Source organism: Chrysochloris asiatica, unplaced genomic scaffold, assembly GCF_000296735.1.
Source record: "Chrysochloris asiatica unplaced genomic scaffold, ChrAsi1.0 scaffold00059, whole genome shotgun sequence".
In the NCBI taxonomy this organism is placed as follows: Eukaryota; Metazoa; Chordata; class Mammalia; order Afrosoricida; family Chrysochloridae; genus Chrysochloris; species Chrysochloris asiatica.
Window position 1 is genome coordinate 14,752,894 of NW_006408577.1, and position 16,926 is coordinate 14,769,819.

Below are 16,926 nucleotides of genomic sequence, written 5' to 3' on the forward strand. Positions count from 1 at the left end.
CCTAATGCAATACATCATTTGATTTCTTGACTGCTGTTTCCATGAGTATTGATAGTTGATTCGAGAAGAATGAAGTCCTTGACAACTTCCATCTTTTCTCCGTTGATAAGAATGTTGTTTATTATAGATTAATAAAAGGTTTATTATAGATATTAAGAAATACTCTTTATATCTTTAATCTTAATCTTTCCTTAAATCTGTTCAAAGACTCGATCTGCAAACCTTTCAGTGAGGCAATAACAACCATAGTGTGCTCCAGGGATATATTTGGTGTTTGATTATGACAAACTTAAAATGAGCTCTGCATATAAGCTCTGTCAAGACTTGGTGGGAAGTCTTTCTCACAACATGTCATCACTAACCAGTATTTCTGAACCACCTTCATTAATCAGAGCTGAACATCAACTAAGCCTGTCCTCCCAAATGAGAGTGTTTATTTTATTCTAATTGTGGTAGGTGGTTGACCTGACCAAGCACTGCTTCCTAAATGTACAATGATCATATGGCCAGGAGAATGGAAGGAAACGGAAAATCTATCTGGTTCCTACACTTTAGTTTTGAGGTAACACCAGTGGTTTTAAAATAAGGTAAGCTGTATTATCTGTACTGCTGCAAAATCACATAATACAGCTGATACTGTAAAGTGCTACCTATTTTCTAATGAAATTGCTAAGCTTGTTGCTAAGAAATTCCTATCACTAAATATATATTGAGAACCAACTTAAAGTCAGAATCTTTGAAATGTAGCACTGTGGGTTAATGCACTGGACTGCATGATCACTTTGAACTGCAAGGTCAGTGGTTCAAGCTCATCAGCTGCTCCTTGGAAATGCTATACAGGGTTGCTATGAGTCGGAAATGACTTCACAGCCTTTAACAACAATAACATATTTATACAAACATCTCTAAAAATTGTTCATGATAATCTACTTTTGTGAGTTAGGTTTACCTACAATAATTTATGACTATTATCATTTTCTCAGGTAATAACTTCTTAAATTTTTTTGTCATTAAGATCCCTGACAACAGGAATACTATCATTAGTTCTGTAAAACTGAAAACTACTATCAGATGAAGACAAGCTAAAACACCATTCCCTTGTTTGTCTAGAAGTCTGAAATGGTCTAGATATCATATGCAAGTATGTTAGTACCAACGTGAACTCACACAAAATGGCTTTTCTTCTATTTTATTCAAATACATTGCTATCATCAATTAAATTATGCTGTACAAAGATCAAAATCTGCCTAACACTGAGAAATGCTGCATAATATTACTCAGTTATGGCTATAGAGGGAGCCTCTTGGTAGTTTCAAATGGGTCAAAATTTTTAAGACTTCTGTTTAAATAGAATCTATAGATTAATGTCATAATTACAATATGTTACAGGATGACTATTCTCCATTAACCCAACTCTTCTAATACATAGTTCCTAAAGCTTTCCCTGTGGGATCACCTATGCGGACTATTGGAGATGAAGCACACTTACTGAAGTCCTCCTGTTAACTTTCAAAGGACCAGAAACAGTATGACTTTATCCTCAACATACAGACAAGGTACTCAGGTGTGGGTCAAGGTTCTGCAGAACTTTCTGAGGCGCACCTAAGTTCATCTAAAGACAATGCAGTGGACTATGTCAGAACCAGAGCAATGGCAGCCCTCACAAGAATACTTAGGACAGAAAAGATCAATACTTTACCTTTAGCTGTTCTAGGGCAAAAGATGAACCATCTTGCTGTAAATTCTCAATAATCTGTTCCACTGTATTGGCTGAAAAACAACTATAAAAAAGGAAACAGAATTATATCAATGTGCAAGTAATTTCCTGCTTCTCACATACCAAGGAGACTGAACACAAACTTCTCTCTTCTTCTACCAGTCATTTCAATAGTGAAACATTTCCCAACCTATTTGATAAGATAACAAAATAGAACATGACCTCTATGGGAAAGTATGCACAGTCTACCTTCACTAATGAGAAATAAAACTTAAATTTTCCTTTGATTTCATATATTTAGTATACTTACATAAAAATAATTATCTTAAGTGTGAAAAACCAATGCTTTAAATTGAAAACATGGGTGTGCTTTACATTCCAATAGTTTCCTGTTTTCCTCCATTTCCTTAAATAAAACTTTTCATCTCTTAGCTCATTGCTCAAGAACTTTCTGCTGACAGCTGATTAAGAAATTCAGAGATGGCTTTAAAGGATAAAATATAGGCTAATTCAATTGTTATTTTCTAGCCTTTCTCCCCCCCTTAAAAAAAAAATGTTTTCACTAAAATGAATAAGCATAGATTACTTTATAGTTAATTGGTGTGGCACTACAGGATAAGCACTGAACCACAGGATTAGTGGATCAAACCCACCAGTCGCTCCTCAGAAACCCTATACAGGGTTGTTATGTATGAGTCAGAACCGACTCAATGCCACTTAACAACAACAAAGAAGCTGGAAAAGAAGTGACTTTCAAAGGTAAACGAAAAATCCAGTGTTATCTAATCTCAAATTTTGTTACTTTAATTATATAAAGTTCAAACACAATGGAATTGCAATGTTAGCAAATTCAATTTAAAACAGTCTTTCCAAAGGGATAGATATATTTAAAATCTCTTTGTAAGCACCTGTTTATTTTATCCATGTGTTCCTCCAGTATGAAAGGCTTGTCTTGATCAATCTTGGACTGTTTGAAAAGAAAAGCCTTTAATCAATCTGAAGTAACTAAAATCATCTTTAAATTCTTAAAAATCTCATAATGAATGATACACATTGTGATAGATTATCACGTCCACTCAAATTATATCTAACAGTTCTTTAGAAACAACTATCACCATATATTCAAAATTCAGACAGCATTTATTCAGACAGCTCTCAGAAGTGCTGTGAGTTATGAGCTGGACTGCATAGTCAGTTTGATCCGCAAGGTAGGCCGTTCAAGCTCACCAACCACTCCTTGGAAACCCTATGCCAGGTTTATATGTTGGAATCGACATGATGGCACTTAGCAATAACAACAAATTTTTATTTAGATAATATACATCAGCACATTTAAGGATTAGTCGAAAGCTGAGAGGTCAACCTACACAAATTTTCATTTTACAAATTCCAGCCACGTCTCTACCACACCAGCAGCACTAACCTGTAAGGAAAGAACACTGTGCCTAAGGAAGGAACAATGCACAAGTGCTTAACCAACTGCACTAATTTGTTTTTAATTCTGGACCAAAAAATCAGCCATCTTGGGCTCATGTTTATAGCTCATTTAATCCCTCTTTCACCTTAAGCTTTACACAGCATGTTTTGCGCTCCCTCACAATCCAGGTCAAATTCCATTTTATCAAGGTCATTGTGATAGTGTGGAATACATACCTTAACCACAAGAGAAGATGGATCATAACAAAGTATGTCACGAATATCCATGCTCTTGTTTGGTCTGGACACAATCCTTTTACTTATATAACTAATTCTGGGTTAGTCTGGGGCAGTCCCATAATGCTACTGATTTACAATGAGGTGCAATCAGTTAAAATAACCTCACTTTAAAAAAAAAAGTCATTGCAAGCTATCCTTCTCCCATCTTGTTCTGAGGAATTTGGTAATTTGGACTCAAGTGCAAGGTCTTCACTTATCCCTATAAATTTCACACTGTTACTGAATACTCTAAACTCAAAGGACTTAAAAAAAAAAAAATGTGTTCTTTCACTTAGTTAGCTTACTCTTCTCAGTTTTAAATCACTTTGATCAAAAACAGTGCCAACATTCTCTATCACTGGAAAAACCTTCTTCTGTTCCAGATTCATATTCATTGTGCTGAGCGCTCAATAGACTTTGTCCATCTGTAGATGCAGGGTTCTTCAGTCTGGGGTACATTTCTTAACACTACTTCTCTACGTATTTCACACGTTCTATTGCTTTCCTTTCGAGGTTCTAGTAATTACATACTGAACTGTCTGGATAATAGTTCTATTTGTTTTCTCTCCATTTAATACCTATTTTCTATGTCCAAGCTTTCCCCTCAATGCCTGGTGACACTTGTCTACTGGTCGAATTCTAAAGTACCATAGGAAGTTTTTGCGTGTAATGTTGATTGCAATTACCAACTTGCCAATTGTCCAGTGCACTATAAGATGATCAGACAGGGAGCTGGTGTGTCCTTAGGGGCCTTGAAAGTCAGTGTCTGCAGTTTTTCTCTTTAATTCAAAGTGTGTTAGCTGGTTTGGGAAGCTAAGATGACAAAAGGACTAGAGGTTTTCCCTTATTTTTAGTAAAGAACCTCCCATCCCTGCCCTCAGCTAGACCTGTCCAATTCAGTCTCCTGAAGAAATCTCTCTTCTTCTGCCAGGTTAGGGGAGGAGGGTAGCTGTTCCTGGCTGCACTTTTGGAAGTTCTAATTGCTCATAACAAAAATATAAAAAAATCTTCCTGGTTTCCAGTGCTACTCCATACCCTGGTCTTCAGAGGGACCTGGTATCTTTCTAAGGGCCAATAGCAAGAACTACCTTGCTTCTTACTCACTTCTTTCATTTAAGGGTAAGATTTTAGCATTCTCAGGTCTAAATTATGTGACTCTCCATCCTTCTGCTTTCAAGCTTCCAAACTGTTGACATTATATCTGCCACTGCTTCCTCTTCAGTTCTGTCTGCCTTTAAATATTTATTCTCTCCTCCTTGCACCCGCTTATTAGCATTTTAGTGGACTTTTAGGAGGGAGTGCACATCCATCACATTTTGATGTGGTACTATAGCACTGACTACTAACCAAAAGGTCAGTGGTTTAGACTCATAAACCACTCCTTGGAAACCGTGTATGGGGTTCACTATGAGCTGGAACCCACTGATGGCACTTAACCACCACTCTGTGTTGTGAAAAGCCCTAGAAAAGGCTGAGTGTAAGGCTCCACCTGCCCTGTAAGTCCTGTGTCAGGGAAGCTGCACAGCTGCACAGGAAAGAAGCCATCATAGCCAATGGCTGCTCTCATCACTGTGAAGCACTGATCCTCCCATTCAGCTGTACAGTAAACAAATCCTCAGTACATTTATGTATACCCACAATGCCAGGTGTTCAATATTTCCCGAGAATTAAAATCTGTGGTAGGAATGTTGACAAGATTACCTTTGCTTGGTAAGTTTCTAAAACATTTGCAATCTTTTCTTCTGAAGGAGATTTCAGGGCTAACAAATCTTCCTCTAGCATGTCCAACTGAAGGGAGTAAAAAAAAAAAAAGTAGATTTGAAACCCTTTAGAAATATCTAAAGCTTAATTTTTTTAAATATCATGGTTTTTTTTTAGCGTTTCATCTTAAAATCATATATTCTTTCTTCACCTTAGTCCATGAAGGAAATTTTTACTGAAGTTGACCAAATGCATAATCCCTTGAAAGGAAGAGATACAATTCAAAGAAATCTAGGAAAAATAGATATTCCCCTCTAGCTATTGACTAGCTATGGAGTCTTGGTACAGCGCTGTGGAATACAGCACTGGACTGCAAGGTCAAATTCACCAGCCGCTCCTCAGAAAAGCTATACAGGGTCAGTATGAGTTATAACCAACTTGACGGCACTTAACAACAACAACAACATAGAGTATTTGAAATGTAATATTGTGATCAAAGATCTGAAGTATATATTTTGTTTGACTTAACTTTAATGCATCTACATTTCTTGGTGTGGCACTGTAGGATAATTACTGGATTGCTAGCCACAAGGTCAGGGGTTCAAACCCATCAGCTCCTCCTCAGAAATCCTATACAGGGTTTGTGTGTGTCAATACTGACTTGATGACACTTAACAGCAATACTTTTCATAGAGTCCTGGTATGGCATTGTAAGGGTAAGCACTAGACTGCTAGCCACAAGACTGGTGGTTCAAACCCACCAATTGCCCTTGGAAACCCTATACACATGGTCGTTATGAGTCAAAAACAACTCAACAGCACTTATCAACAACATACTACTCACAAGGAGTCCTGAAGAAGCAGTGGGTTACGTAATGGGTTACTAAATGCAAGATCAGTGAGTGGTTTCAAGCCACCAGTCACTCTGTGGAACAAAGACAAGGCTGGTCTGTTTCTGTAAAGATTTACAGTCTCAGAAACCCAGAGGAACAGTTCCACTCTGCCCTACAGGATCCCTATGAGTCAGAATCAGCTCCATGGCAGTAGGCAGTGGTGGGTGATAGTCCTCATTTATCTTATGTCTTGGTAAAATCTCATGTCTTGGTAAAATGGTACTTTTGTCTGAGATATAGTAAAAAATATGCTTTTAACATAATGTTTTCCAGCCCCTTATGTTTCTCATTGTTTCCTCTATTTAGGATAGAATGCCTTTTCCTGATAATCCTTGTCTATAAAAATCCTACCATACTTTAAGGCCCAGCTGAATTGCAATCTCTATGATCACACACACACACACACACACACACACACACAAGTTTAGGCCACTCTAAATATAAGTATTTTCTTTGTGTTTTGATTTTACAATTCTTTTGTATTCGTCTCTAGCCCCCTTCCCAAAGTATACTACTTATTTCTGCATCTTCTATTCGCCCTGTGGATGGCAGTCTGCCCACTGCAGGTATTACTGGACAAGCTGACAAAAAGGAAAAAAGTTGTGAATCAACAACTCTTTCTCCCATCTTGCACTAAATTCCACCATCATCATAAGTGTCCTTCTAAGGCAGAAAACGGAATGCCCATTATTGGTTCCTGTTACAGCTCAGGAGAACCCATTGAATGTGACTGAGCATGCCCAGAACATGGGGGAAGACCAGTAAACTTGATGGACGGCCCTCATCACAGTGTATAGGGACAACATTCCTCTTCATATACTCCTTACCATGATAGGGTCTATAACTGTAGGAAACATGACCAAGACTTACCAACACAAAAATCACCAAAGCTAATTTATAAAATTTGCCAACAAAATTCCATCAGCTAACAAACCATTTTATATCCAGCTGTCTTACTGCATTGGTTTTTGGAAGGCCAGAAAAGACAGAATGAGAAAAAAGCATCATAATGGATTAACAGTCCTGCTGTGACACAGTAGAATAAGCCCTGGAGGGCTGCGAACCACCAGTTCAGAGGTTCAAACCCACCAGCTGCTCCCCGGACACCCTATGGAACTGACTCGATGGCACTTAACAAGTGATTAAGAAAATAGTACAACTGTTAATATCACCTTTGGCATCAGTACCCTCACGCAGAAGAATGTTTCAGTGGGTCATAGTGCACATTGTAAAAGACTCTGAAAAACCCTGGTCACCTCAAAAATCTACATATAAACTGCTGTATTAAAAATATTAACACTACTCAAGATTTGAGCATTTATTTTAGTTAATGACAAAACAGGATACCTCATGTAGGATAAGCACTGGACTGCTAACCACAAGGTCAGTGGTTCAAATCCAACAGCTGCTCCTTGGAAATCCTATATAGAAGAGTGGGGAACATCCAGCCCGCAGTCCATATAAAGTCCTCAAAATCATTTGGTCTGGCCCTGCCAAGGCAACTGCAGTTCCAGCCATCACACTAAGGGTAAGTTAATTAAATTAAATGTGTGACCAAATAAAGCAGGCTAACTTCTAAGTTGATAATTTTGTATGGCCCATGAATGATGTTTTAAATTTTGGCAGAAAAAAGGTTCCCCACTCCTGCTATACAGGATTGCTATGAGTCAGAACCAACTCCAACAGCACTTACAATAAAAATGACAAACGAAGCACTTCACATCAAATTTCTAATTTTTATAATATTCTATCCCAAACATATCTTTCTCAATTTTGGATATCTTCACAGTGATTCCTGGGACTCTGACTTCATCCCACAGCTCCAGTAACCTAGGATAGACCAGCAAGCTCACCTCCCTCATGGCTCAGGATAAAGCCAGTAAATCAGAAAGAGCTTGAACAGTTGAAACACTATAAATCCCATGTATCTTACTAGAAAATCTGGAACAAAATCACCTTGAATTGAATTTTTTCCATTATAGGTTAACACAAGGAGTTCCAAATACTATGGTAGTGTTGCCATCCCCATTTTGGAAATGGGGAAACTAGGGGCCAAGGATACTAAATTCAATCTACAATATATACTCAGACAACTGTCTACATTTTCTTTTCCACTGTGCTATTCTGTATTAACAAAAATGGCCATACCGTTGTTTTTTTAAAAAAGGTAAGTTAACTAATGCCTAATGAGCAACTTATATATATGCTTTAGAAAAGTTATAAGACCATATTTTATAACTGCAGCAGAAAGTCTGTTTTAAAAGCACTAGGGGAACTCACAACCAAGAGAATCTCTAAAAAAAAAAAAAGGCCATTATAACATAAAAAGCCTATTTTTTTACATATAAATTTAGATTTTTATATACTAAGACTTAAAAAATAGACATTACTTTCCTTTACAGATACTAATTCTTCTTTAAGAAATACCCACTGAGTCATAATGTGTGCTGGACAAAACAGTCCTAAATCCTGAATAATACCTGAATCCAGGTATTACTCTCTCCATTTTATATATTTTAAATAAGAAGGCACTGAGAATTTAGAGAGCTTAAGTACCCTCCCCAAGATCACACAGCTACATATAATAGATCCAAGGTTTCACATCCATGTCTACCAAAAGCCTGTGATCTCAGCCACTCCTTACACTGCCTCCCCATGTGATACTAGTTACCCCCACAACACAAAATGACATCATCCAAATAATTACCTTTTCAGAATCGACAAAGTGTGTAGCAATTCCTGCTTTTAGCACATCTCTTCCTTTTAGTCTGAATCCTGTTAAAGCAAGGAAGTAACCAAGTTTTCCTTGAAGTCTTGGCAAGAAATAACCTCCACCTACATCGGGAAATAGCCCTGCAATTAAATATAGCAGAAAAAGATAACAATGTTTTAAATGAAAGAGCTAAATACAGTTAAATCTTTACTTCAGATCAGATAGCTTTTTCTCTCTGGAGCTTGACTCTGTACTAAACATATTCAGGTCAAAATATATAGTCAATTTCACAAAACACTTGCATATTTTGTGCTTTGTTATATATTTTTTTTAACATTTTCATGTCTCATTTCTACAGAAATCAATGAAGTATTTGATGGCAAAATGTTTTAAATATTAAAACTGTTAAGTAAACATTACCTAAAATTTCCCATTATGAATTATTTTCTATGAATCTATGGAATAAAAATTGAAAAAAAATTACACAAATGTTAAGCAACGGAAATATATAGTTCCTTTAAAGGCCGATGGAGTCCTGGTGTGGCACTGTGTGTTAATGCACCAGACTGCAAAGTTGTTTGAACTGCAAGGTTGGTGGTTCAAGCTCACCAACTGCTCCTTGGAAACCCTATACAGGGTTACTAAGGGTCAGAATCAACTCAACAACACAACAACAAAGGCTGATACATTATAGGAAAATTCATTATTCCCTTTTCAATTACTTCACAAACTTAGTTATCTAATATTTGAAATATTTAAAGATTGAATATGATAAACATTAGTCCTGCTAAAATGTGTAAGTATTTCTTTTCCTCCATCTAGGTCTATACACATTTTTTTTAAACTTCTTATTGTGAATTGGGGGAAGATCAGTTTTCCATTCACCAAATTCACAAACATCTTGCTTTGTGCCATTAACTGCAATTCCTACACTTTGTTACATCACTTATCCCAATTCCTTGGTATCTCTGGTTTCCATTCCTCCTTTTTACCTAATCCTTCTGTACTTCATCCTTGAGTAAATGCTGTACAGTCGGTTCCAACTCACAGTAACCCTGTGTAGGGTTTTCAAGGCTTATTAAATCTTTGCAGCAGCAAGTCTCATGTTTCTCCCTCAGAGCAGTTGGTGAGCTCCAGCCATAGGCCTTGCCATAGGCCTTGTGGTTCGCAATCCAGTACTTACCATATGGAGACACTGTGTTCCCAATAAACAAGTGTATACATACTGAGGAGTCCTGGTGTGGCACTGTGGGTTAATGCACTGGACTGCGAAGTCAGTTTGAACCACAAGATTGGCGGTTTAAGCTCACCAGCTGCTGCTCGAAAACTTATAGAGGGTCGCTATAGGTCGGAACCAACTCAATAGCACATAACAACAACAATACATACTAAAATCACTTGAATTTACTATTTTCTTAATCTTATTTTTTTTTCAATTCCCTTACTCTAATAGTAACAACTGAAAATGGCATATATGCAAATAACTGCCAGAACATTATTTTGTGGGATCATACACTGGACCGCAGGGTCGTTTGAGTTGAAAGGTCACTGACCTTACCAGCCGCTCCTCAGAAACCCTATACAGGGTCGTTAAGAAGGTACTTAATAACAACCAGGGCCTTAAACTATTGTTGTTGTTAAGTGTATATAATCCATATAACTACTACAACAATTCTAAGATTACTGCATTTAATGAAGTTGAGATTAACACACTAACACAAATTCCCTCCAGTTCAACTTGACAGATGTTCCTAAAATTAAAGCAGTCTACAAATACAAATATCTCTTAGCACCTAAACTAAAGTTGAACTCAGGACCTCCCTCCCACTTTCTCTTAGTCTATCTCCAGGATTACCCATCTCAGTAAAAGGAACAATCATCCATTATTGACACCTGCTTCTCCCTTACCACCCCCAGCCCCTACAGTGATTAACTCACTGATAAGGACTGAATTGTGTTCCACCCAAAAAATACTTTGTAAATCCTATACAAAAGGTAATTTCAGGGATTCTCTTACTATATTAATGAGGCTATTTCAGTGTATCTTACGTCAATCACTTTTGAGATACAAAATTTGCCAATTAGATACAGAAGCAAGGACAAAGGGGGGTAGATGCCACATGAAGACTGCCATGGAAATTAGGACCAGAGAAGCTGAAAGAGACAACGATCTTCCCCAAGACCAAAAGAAAGAAAAGACTAGTGCCCTAAATGTAAACATTTAGCCTCCTACATATAAAAATAAAATTGTTTGTAAAAGCCACCCATTTGTCATTCTTCCATTATAGCAAGCACTAAGAAACTAAGTAAAAGAGCTGAACAGAAAATTTCAAAAGTCCACTCAAGACAACAAAGTATTATAATGAAATGTGCAATGACCTAGAATTAGAAAACCAACAGGGAATAACACGCTCAGCATTTCTCAAACTGAAAGAACTGAAGAAAAAATTCAATCCTTTACTTGCAATATGGAAAGGTTCCATGGGAAAACACTGAATGATGCAAGAAGCATCAAAAGAAAATGAGAGGAATACAGAGTTGCTCTATCAAAAGAATTAGTCAGTGTCCAACCATTTCAAAAGGTAGCATATGATCAAGAATCTATGGTACTGAAGGAAGAAGTCCAAGCTGCATTGAAGGCACTAGCAAAAAACAGGACTCCAGGTATTGAAGGAATACAGATTGAAATGTTTCAACAAACTGATATAACGTTGGAGGCACTCACTCATCTATGCCAAACTAATTGGAAAAGATCCACATTTGTGCCCATTCCAAAGAAAGGTGACCCAAAGGAATGTGGAACTCACACAATACATTTATATCACACAAACAATACTATTTATATCACACAAAAGTAACATTTTGCTGAAGATATAATTCAAAATGGTTGCAGCAGTACATCAACAAAGAGTTACCAGACATTCAAGTCAAATTCAGAAAAGGACATTATATGGATCCTGACTAAAGCAAAAATGCCAGGAAGATGTTTAGTAGTGTTTTATTGACTATGCAAAAACAATCAACTGTGTGGATCCGAATGAATTATTGGGGGCACTGAAAAGAATGGGAATTCAAGAATACTTCATTGTGCTCATGAGGAAACTGTTATATAGATCATTAAAAGAACGTGCCACCAAGTCAGACCCAGAGCAACCCTGTATAGGGTTTCCAAAGAGCAGCTGGTGAGCTTTAACCACCAATCTTACAGTTCAAACTGACTTTGCAGTCCAGCACACTAACCCACAATGCCACACTAGGACTCCAATAATAGAACTTGTTCTTGTTAAGTGCTGTTGAGCTGGTTCTGACCCATAGCAACCCTGTATAGGGTTTCCAAGGAGCAACTAGTGAGCTTGAACCACCGACCTTGTAGTTCAAACAGCTTTGCAGTGTGGTACACTAACCCCCAGCGCCACACCAGGACTCCAATAATAGAACTAGCACTGTTGTTGTTGTTATTATTAAGTGCCATTGAGTCGGTTCCAACCCATAGCGACCCTGTACAGGGTTTCCGAGGGTGTAAATCTGAACCGGAGTAGAAAGCCTCATCTTTCTCCTGTGGAGCGGCTGGTAGTTTCGAACCACTGACCTTAAGGTTCACAGCCCGATTCGTAACCACTACGCTACCAGAGCTCTTAGAACTAGCACTAGAGGATACTAAATGGCTTAAAATCAGGAAAGGTGTGTGCCAGGGTAATATCCTTTACCATCTTTATTCATTCTGTATGCTAAGCAAATAATCCAAAAGCTGAATTATATGACGTAGAACATGGCATCAAGATTGGAGGAAGATTCATTAACAACCTGCACTATGCAGATGACACAATCTTCACTGCTGGAAGCTAAGAGGACTTGAAAAACTTACTGAAGAAAGAAAAACCAAGACAACGGTCTTGAATGTTCCTCAATGAAAAGTAAAATTCCTCACAAGGGAACCAATAAACAACATCATGATACATGAAGAAAAGACTAAAGTTGTCAAAATGAAGAAAATACTTCATTTGCTTGGATCCACAATCAGCACTCAAGGAAGCAGCAATTTTTAAAATGCTGCAAAAAAACCACTTTAACACATTAAAGTTCAAAGAGGTCACTTTGAGGACTAAGGTGGTGTTGTTAAGTGCCATGGAGTCAATTCCAACCCATAGCGACCCTGTAGAGGGTTTTCGAGGAACAGCTGGTAAGCTTGAACCCGTGACCTTGCAGTTCAAACGGCTTTGAAGTCTGGCTCATTAACCCACAGCACCACACCAGGACTGTTGCCCTAAACCATGGTATTTCCAATCACCTCATATGCATTTGAAAGGTGGACAATAAATAAGGAAGCCTGTAGAAGAATAGGTGCATTTGAATTACAGTGTTGGTGAAGAATATTTAAAGCACCATTGGCTGCAACCAGACCTTACCTGTCTTGGAAGAAGTACATCCAGAGTGCACCTTAGAAAGGAGTACACAGAGTTCCTATGAGTCGGAGCAGGCTCTACTGGTATCTAACAAGAAGAGGCTAAGACAATTCTGCTGATTTTACCAAATTACAACAAATCATATCCATCCATATCCATCATTACTACAACTGACTCTTCTCCAAATGCTTCTCTGCACAATAGCCAGAATGATCTTTTAAATACATGAATATTAATCAAATTCTTATATTCCACTGCTTATAACACATCAGTAGCTACATCAGTAGCTACCTTGTTTCTCTTACACAAAAAACATCTTAATTAAAGTCTTTGATGCCTCCATCACCTACTCACTATACTCCATCCACTCTGGTCTTCGTTCATTTCATCCAACATTCTATATTCCTTCCTGCCTTAACATTCAGTAGCATTCTGTCCAAGTGATCACATCCTCCATCCAGAAAGACTTTCTTACTTCTATGGTACATTTTCTCTTTCTGCCCTGCCCCCTGTCTCAATAGCTGCTTTGCTAGTCCCACTTCCTTTGCTTGACCTCTAAATGCTGCCAGGCTTAGGCTTGCTCTTAGACTACTTCCTCTTTCCTATATACACATTTTCCTCAGCTTGTATGGCTTTTAAAAAACAAAAAACAAGCAGCTGTTGATGAGTCAACTTTGACTCATGGTTACCCCGCATATGTCCCAATAGAACAGGAATGCCAATGACTGGTTTTTTAGATGTGTATCACAAGGATTCCTTCTGAGGTAATTTTATGTAGCCTTGAATCTCCAACCTTTCAGTTAGCAGCCAGGCATGTTAACCTCTGCTTGTAACATATATATGTTGATTCGATTCCCAAATCTCTGTGCTGTTGTGCCTTTTTCCTGGAATGCTAAAATCTTAAATTTGCCCTCTTCGCATAACCATCTCCAATACAACATTACCAGAACACAACTCTTCATTTCCAGCACTCCAATCACACTGCTCCTTCCCTAGTTGGCCTCATCCATTCAGCAGCTTACTCTAGACACCATGGAGTTACTTCTGATTTCTCACATCAGCATCCCAGTTAACTCTACTTAAAATATCTTTCAATCTATCTACTCTGTTCCAGCTCGGTGCTCTCACGCTACTCCAAGCCACAATTCTCTCTTTAGACTTGTGCTGTCCAGTAGAACTTTCTATTGTGATGAACATGTTCTATAATCTGTGGTGTCTAAATAAGTCATATGACTTTTAAACACTTGAAATATGGTTGGTGCATGTGAGGAACTAAACTGATCTTATTTAAATTTAATTTTACTTAAATAGCCTCATGTGACTAGTGACTAGTATACTAGACAGCACAGTTTAGAATTCTATACTGGTTAATGCCATGATTTCTTTAACCGTCTCCCAGTTCCTACTCTTGCATCCATACATCCATTATCCTCATATTAGCCAGAATGATATTAAAATATAAACCAGAGCATGCCACTCCCTGCTTTCCATTCCCCAATGGCTTCCCTTCATGCTGAAGTTTAAACCTAAACTCTTCAGCAGAGTATCCTGTGTACCTATTCATGAGCCCCCATGTACCTTTTTAAAAGTATGCCATATCTCTCTTGTACTCAATTTAGATACATTGCCTCCATTTTGTTTCTTCAATAGTCAAAGTTAATTCTCATCTTAGAGACTTTGAACTTTTTTTTTTCAGTATCACAATACTCTTTCAAATCTTAATATAACTGGCTTCCTCTTGTCATTCTTCTCATCAGACAGCCTCCTTAATGATCCAATCTAGAGAAGCTATCTGGGAGAACTACATTTTGGATAAGATGGAATCATGGACCAGATATAGCCTCCTATCTGAAATAATTATAAAAATAGACATATGGAAAGAAAGACTTCAAGACACTGAACATAAACAATCAAGGACAATGATCCCTAAGAAACAGAAAATACAAAGGGAAACCCTACCAAGGATTTCTGGTAATGTACTGGTTATGAATCAGGCTGTGAACCTTAAGGTCAGCAGTTCGAAGCTACCAGCTGTTTCGCAGGAGAAAGATGAGGCTTTCTGCTCCCATAAAGATTTATAGCCTCGGAAACTCTGTACAGGGTTACTATGAGTCGGAACCAACTCCACTGGCACATAACAACAACTACCACTGCTCCAGTTCTGTACCTTGAAGAGCTTTCAGGCCCAGCAGTGTCCCTGATTTGAAAAAAAAACTTAACTGTTAAAATTTCCAGAACAGAAAGAATTTCAAAGAACAAACTCTGTAAAGCTACTTAGGGTCTTCCTTAAGCATTCAGCTTACTAATGATCAACACATCTTTTGAAGAAATACCTTATGCCTTGGAAAGAACCACACAAAATGGATTACAGAGGAAGCTACTGGGAACAAGACTGACCCTCCTACCTGAACCAACTATGAAAACAGATACATGGAAACACAGAGCTGGTTGGTAACAGTGCCTGTTCCTACCAACCAGAGTGGAAAGAGTTATGATTCCTGAGGAACTGGCTAGAATACAAAAAAGAATCTTGCCTCTGTACTGAGGAATAATGAGTCCAAACCAAAACACTGATTTAGACCCACACAGTAAATCCTGAAAGGCCAAAAAGGAGCAAACTGCTTCCAGGTAACTGAATCTCATCCCAAAAGAAAGCTCAGCACTACTAATAAGGATACAAAAAGAGAAGACTTAGGTGATTTGCTTGGAGTCCTGGATGTGGCACTGTAGGACAAGCACTGGGCTGCTAACCTCAAAGTTGGTAGTTCAAACCCAAGAGCAGTTCCTTGGAAACTTTAAATAGGTTTGCTATGAGTTAGAACCAACTCAACAGCACTTGTTGTTGTTGTTAAGTGCCGTCAAGTCAGTTCTGACCCATAGCGACCCTGTACAGGGTTTCCGAGGGTGTAAATCTTTACGGGAGTAGAAAGCCTCATCTTTCTCATACAGAACGGCTGGTAGTTTCGAACCGCTGACCTTAAGGTTCGCAGCCCAATTCGTAACCACTACGCTACCAGAGCTCCTTAATCCAACTTTATTTTTTAAAGACACAGCATGAAGGAATTTTAATTTACACTGGACTTTATTTTCTCCTTATATATAGCTCAGAAGAATATAGCACCAATACAAATTTCCCTGAGGTCAGATCTTTCTAATGTTTGCTTTCCCAGTTTGAATAACAGACTGCCTTGTGTATAACATTGTTGTTGTTATGTGCTGTTGAGTCAACTCTGACTCATAGCGACTCTGTATAGGGTTTCCAAGAGCAGCTGGTGCGCTTGAACCACTGACCTTGCAATTCAAATGACTTTTCAGTCTGACACATTATCTCAGGGATATACTTTTAGGCTTTTATTCAGCCTCCCAGGTCCAGAATATCTGGTTTGTTGTTGTTAGGTGCCATTACCAACTCATAGCGAGCACAACAGAACAAAACAATGTCCGGTCCATAAAAATCTGAATTTCTGGTCTGCATTTCTCTCCTTTTGAACAGAATACTATAGATCTGTTTTTCATTAACCACACATTTCCATATCCTCCTCCTATTCCTGACTCTCCCCTTCTTCTATTGTTCCAGACAAATAAAAAACCAACTGTTGAGCCTTGCATGACCACTCCCAAGTATTTAAGTCCCCAGGCACTATGTGAAAAACCAGAAGGTAGAACAGACAATTTAACTCATTGTAAGGTCAATTTAACTGGGATGTTTCGTGAAACCATAAGCTTAAATTCCAAACCAAGACACCAAACCCCACAAGTTACTTGATTGTACATAAGCAGCCTCAGCAGTTACTCTGTAAATAT

General features: G+C 38.1%; 1 protein-coding gene across 1 annotated transcript in view; it reads right to left on the reverse strand.

Annotated features, from left to right (window-relative positions):
* HIBCH (3-hydroxyisobutyryl-CoA hydrolase) overlaps positions 1-16,926 on the reverse strand; it is an 83,925-nt gene that overhangs the window by 15,141 nt on the left and 51,858 nt on the right. The window contains exons 8-11 of the mRNA XM_006864070.1: positions 8,714-8,859; positions 5,114-5,200; positions 2,626-2,684; positions 1,700-1,781 (exon numbers count right to left, since the gene is read on the reverse strand). Coding sequence (XP_006864132.1) covers positions 1,700-1,781; positions 2,626-2,684; positions 5,114-5,200; positions 8,714-8,859 — 374 coding nt within the window. The remainder of the gene's footprint in view (positions 1-1,699; positions 1,782-2,625; positions 2,685-5,113; positions 5,201-8,713; positions 8,860-16,926) is intronic.